The following is a 5,011-nucleotide window of genomic DNA, read 5'->3' on the forward strand; positions in this document are numbered from 1 at the left end:
AAAGTGTTGAGGGTGGCACCTGTGGCTCAGTGAATAGGACGCTGACCCCATATACCGAGGGTGGCGGGTTCAAACCCAGCCCCGGCTGAAGTGCAACCAAAAAATAGCCGGGCATTGTGGCGGGCGCCTGTAATCCCAGCTGTTTGGGAGGCTGAGGCAGGAGAATCGCGGAAGCCCAAGAGCTAGAGGTTGCTGTGAGTCCTGTGACATCATGGCACTCTACTGAAGGCAGTAAAGTGAGACTCTGTCTCTACAAAAAAAAAAAAGTGTTGAGGAACCCCAAGAGCTTTTGTTTATGGGAGTTATTTCTACTATACATACAACTTCAAATAACTACATATAGTAGACATAACTTCAAATAACCAATATTTGAAGTTACAACCGAGGATAAAATGTTTTAATATTGATTAATCTATTTTAAATTAATAAAACCATTACTTATTAACATAAATAACTTTTTTAAAATGAAACATAATACAGTGAGAAGAAAGATATTCCTACACTTTTACACATCTCTTTAATATCAATATCTGGTTCACCAGAAGACAATTGGGAACACTATGAAACTTTATCAGTGAACTTCTTGTACTCTGTTACCTGAAAATCCATTGGACTATTTTGCATTTTACACAGATCTGTAACCTGTGAACAATTTTATAACACAAATCATTGGTAATTTGGAAAATATTGATTCACTGAATCTTCTTAATCACACTTGTTATTAAAATCATTGATTCAACAGAAAGTCTTTAAATATTGACAAACTGTTCAGTTCATGGAAGTGGATACAAATCTTCCAACATCATCATTTTTAAAAGCTCAGATTTCATCATTAACAACAATATCATGACTTGTTTTTCATGGAGTGGCATGCTAATTCATTTCAAATTTGAGAGTATGTCTGTCAGATATCCAAGTCTGAAACACTCCAGTTGTCAACCATTCTTTGAAATAAAAATAGCATTCCTGAAAAACAGTTCAGCAGAGAGCTCAAACATATCACAAATGCTTTTCCTCAAGATAATTATCCTTCTCAAAGCAACCAGAAGTACTTTATGCATAAATCTCATTTATCATACAGAATGTTAAAAAGGTAGAAATGCAAACAAGACCTTAACACTTCATTGTTGGCTGGATTTGTGCAAAGGCTTCAGTTTTACCCCCAGTACTTTTGTACCAAATGTCAACTCAGTGAAAAAGACAAATAACATCTTAGTATTATTGTAAAAAATATTTTCTGCAGATACCCAGGAGAATCTGGTCTAAGTAAATAAAATGTGACTATCAACTTTTTTCAAAAGCCATTTGAAAGCACCTTATAGACACACTGGTCCCTTATTAACATGTTTTACTCAGTAAAACCCACTCCTCCTGTAGATCCTTTTTTTTTTTTTTTTTAACAAATCCTGCCTCAGGTTTATTTGTACAAATAGCACAGGAGGACCCCAGACCCATGCAGACAGCAGTCTAGAGGTCACATCAGTCCTTTTGTCCTCATGGCAGACAGATTCCTCTACTCTTCTGCCTTCGTGGGGGGCTGGGCATCTTTGGGAGCCTGAGCTAGGACTGAAGCTGCAGATTGGGCCTTCCTCTGATTCTTGGCCTTTGGCTGACAGAGCCTGAGACCCTTGGCACTGTGTCCACAAACATGCTTCCCAAGCTTGGGGTGGGCAATATAGGCAAGTTGACTGAGTTTACAGCTGACACGCTTTGGAATCTTGGTCTTAACCTCCTTGGGCTTTACAAGGGCCTTGATAGCTTCAGTGTGTGCACTGATGGCCTTGGCATTATTGGCCTGCATCTTCTTCAGGACCTTTTTTTTTTTTTTTTATTGTTGGGGATTCATTGAGGGTACAATAAGCCAGGTTACACTGATTGCATCTGTTAGGTAAAGTCCCTCTTGCAATCATGTCTTGCCCCCAGAAGGGGTGGCATGAACCAAGGCCCTGCCCCCCCTCCTTCCCTCTCTCTGCTTTTCCTCCCCCCCATAACCTTAATTGTCATTAATTGTCCTCATATCAAAATTGAGTACATAGGATTCATGCTTCTCCATTCTTGTGATGCTTTACTAAGAATAATGTCTTATTATGCTTCTTGACAAAGCACATGTTCTTCAGGAACTTGGAATCCACCCCCTTGAGAGATTCATATCTTTGTGATCTTGGTTTCTTGATGCCATTTCTGTGCCACTTTCGGGACTGGTTGTGTGTGGTGTGGTTCTTGGAGTTGGCCATGTCTGCACCATGACCCACGGCTGCCGAAGCGCCTAGGACTGGCCCTCCTGTAGATCTTAATTATGTGACATAATATGGGATTTTTCCAAATTTACAACTGTATGCCACCTAAAATTTCATTTTCTTGCCTAGAAAAGAAAAACCTAACAGTAGAAAAGTGAAAAGCAGATAACTACTGGGAGGAGCAAGCATGCTCCTTCCTGACTTCCCACTTGTTCTCATCCAGCCTCTAGCCCTAACAGACTTGCTAAAAATCATATGCATAAAATATATCCCTAATTTTCCCCACCCCAGGCCAGGGATTGCAGCAACCTTCAGCTGCCCCACCACTAAAAGGATGCTTGAAACAGGTGTAATCCAATCTGGGGTGCCCCCAAGTGAGTTAAGTCAGGGACAAACATCCTCTGCTCTTCCTCAGTTTGGGGGGCTCCAGAGTTACCTATTTTTTGTGGAAAAACTAGAGAGGGAGAAACCACATCAGACCACAAGGTGGCTGTAACCTTTCATCTAATCAACGTGAATTTATTGAGCACCTATAGCATGTCAGATACCAATCACTGTCACAGAGTAATATCCATGACAACTCAAGTGGAGCATCCCACCCAGGATGGAGAGTTTCTCAGGCTTATTCCAGGAGGCTGGACAGTGTTCTGGGCATGAGAAACTTGTTCTCTTAAACACTTGCATCCAACTCCAACCACATTGCTAGATACTGCTCCAAGAGTAAGTAACATACAAACATAGAGAAACTGGTGCTAATCTTTAGAGTCCTCTAAGTCACTGTATTTCTAGAGTTCTACCCAGAAAAGGTCCTAAAATCTTGAAATAATTGAAAAGTTTACAACATTTAATAAAGCAAAACGTCATAATATGTAGGTAAAAATTTACATGTATACTTATCAATCTGTTCAAATAAAAAATTTCCTAAAATACAAAAAAGGAAAACATTCACATGAAGAGACTTCTAGAAAGAGTCAAAATCACTGATAATATAAAAGTAATAACACTGATGTTTTTCTGATACATATCAGGATTATATGAATAAAGAAAAGATATTAGCCAATTGTACCCATGTCCTGAGTGTTATCAAGTTCTCTGGACTTCTGGGGTGCCTGAGTACTGAGGGGCTGTCCAGGTTTCTCCATTGGCTGGGGAAGCCCTCATCACCTCCCCAAGTGGAGCAGGTACCTTTTTTTACTCCACAAAGTACAGCTAATACACAGTTATCTCAAAGAGTAGGCTTTGCTGAAGGCTTTGGATTTAAAAAGGGAAATCAGAGTGGAACAGGAAATAAATTGAAACTCAGTATCAGATATTGCTTCTCTAATAATTTCTTCAGCCCAGGGCCCACATGGAAGCATCTCTCCTATCTCTCCTAGGCTTCAGCCTGGAGAATCCTATGGTCCTATCATTCATCCTCGAGTCATAGGCCCTGACTTCTCTGCCCCTGCCAAGGAAAGGCAAAACTAACAAACAAAAGACAGTTGATGTAATTTGGTGTGAAGGGCTTCCCAGAATGGAAACAACTTCTAGCCTGTTCTCCACATACTGTACGAGTTGTGTTCCTGGGATTCTGTAGAGATAAACAAAGACCAACCAAGTTAGAGGACACAAAAGCCATGTATTCAGAGGTTGCTCTAGCAAGGAGTCAGCCATCATCACTTGGGTTAGGCAGAGACTCAGAGGCAGGCAGGTGGAGGAGTGGGAAAGGTTCCTGGTGGGCCAAAGGGATAGCTTCATGTGTACGTGATGACTAGAAGACACATACTCAGAGGTTGGTCAGGGGGCACATTTGGCTTTCTCTGGTTGGTCCTAAATTGAAAGTAAGAACAAAACCTAGGGAGGCTGCCAGTTACTAATCAAATCCTGGGCCATGTGAGGCCAACACTTATCGGAGTTACTGCAGATAATTATTGGTTTCCTAGGCTCAGTTCTTCCTAGGCAGACTGTGAGTTGGAGGTCTGATTTCATATATGGGCTGTCTATTGTTTATTTGTTTGTTTGATAATTGTGCAGAAGTATGGTTTATAATGTAATTTTGGGGTTTTTTCCTTTTATTAAGTCATATACACACAGATCATGAATACATTTATGCATTTGTGGGGTACAATGTGTTGACTTTTTATACAATTTGGAATGCTTACATCAAACTAATTATATAGCTTTCACCTCATTTACTTAAATATTGTTTTAAGACATTTATGTTCTATACTTGATGATTTGACTTGTGCTGGGAACCCTGCCTGGCAAAAGTTACTAGGAAAACCTGGGAGTAGACCGGCGCAAGATGGAAAATGAAAGACACAAAATAGTAGGATCAGTAGGGTTTTTCCTAAATATGAATAAGCAATCTCAGCTTTATTGCACAGCTTTTATATACAATAGCTGAAGGAATTATCTTGTCATAATTACATAACTTGATTTAAAACAGCCTAAGATCAAAATAGCATTCTCAGCAGTCTGTGCTGACCAAAGGGGTATGGCTCCATTCCAATCTGGTTCAGGAACCAGCCATAACAGGAAACTGCTGGGGCCAGGTTTGCATGAGGTCCTTGACTCGAATGCAGTCCTTCAAACTGGGGATCCTTGCCTCCCAGGAGGTTGACTCCCAGCAGACCTGTACCCTTGCAATATGCTCCATAGGTGTGGTCCCACAGTTTACCCTCCCTCTATCAAACCTCCTCCCTCCCCTCCCATCCCCCCTCCACTTCTCTCCTTCATCCTGGGCTATAGTTGTGATTTATCTTTCATAAGAAAGTGTAATTATAAATTGGTTT

The 5,011-nt window shown here is 40.7% G+C and overlaps 1 protein-coding gene across 1 annotated transcript; it reads right to left on the reverse strand.

Annotated features, from left to right (window-relative positions):
• Window positions 1–1,513: 1,513 nt before the first annotated feature.
• Window positions 1,514–2,234, reverse strand: LOC128566370 (60S ribosomal protein L29-like). The gene is made up of 2 exons (XM_053563218.1): window positions 2,070–2,234; window positions 1,514–1,804 (listed from the first exon to the last, which is right to left on the reverse strand). Exons 1-2 carry the CDS (start codon window positions 2,232–2,234, stop codon window positions 1,514–1,516), a joined length of 456 nt encoding a protein of 151 aa, XP_053419193.1.
• Window positions 2,235–5,011: the final 2,777 nt, after the last annotated feature.

This window comes from Nycticebus coucang, chromosome 15, assembly GCF_027406575.1.
Source record: "Nycticebus coucang isolate mNycCou1 chromosome 15, mNycCou1.pri, whole genome shotgun sequence".
Classification (NCBI taxonomy): Eukaryota; Metazoa; Chordata; class Mammalia; order Primates; family Lorisidae; genus Nycticebus; species Nycticebus coucang.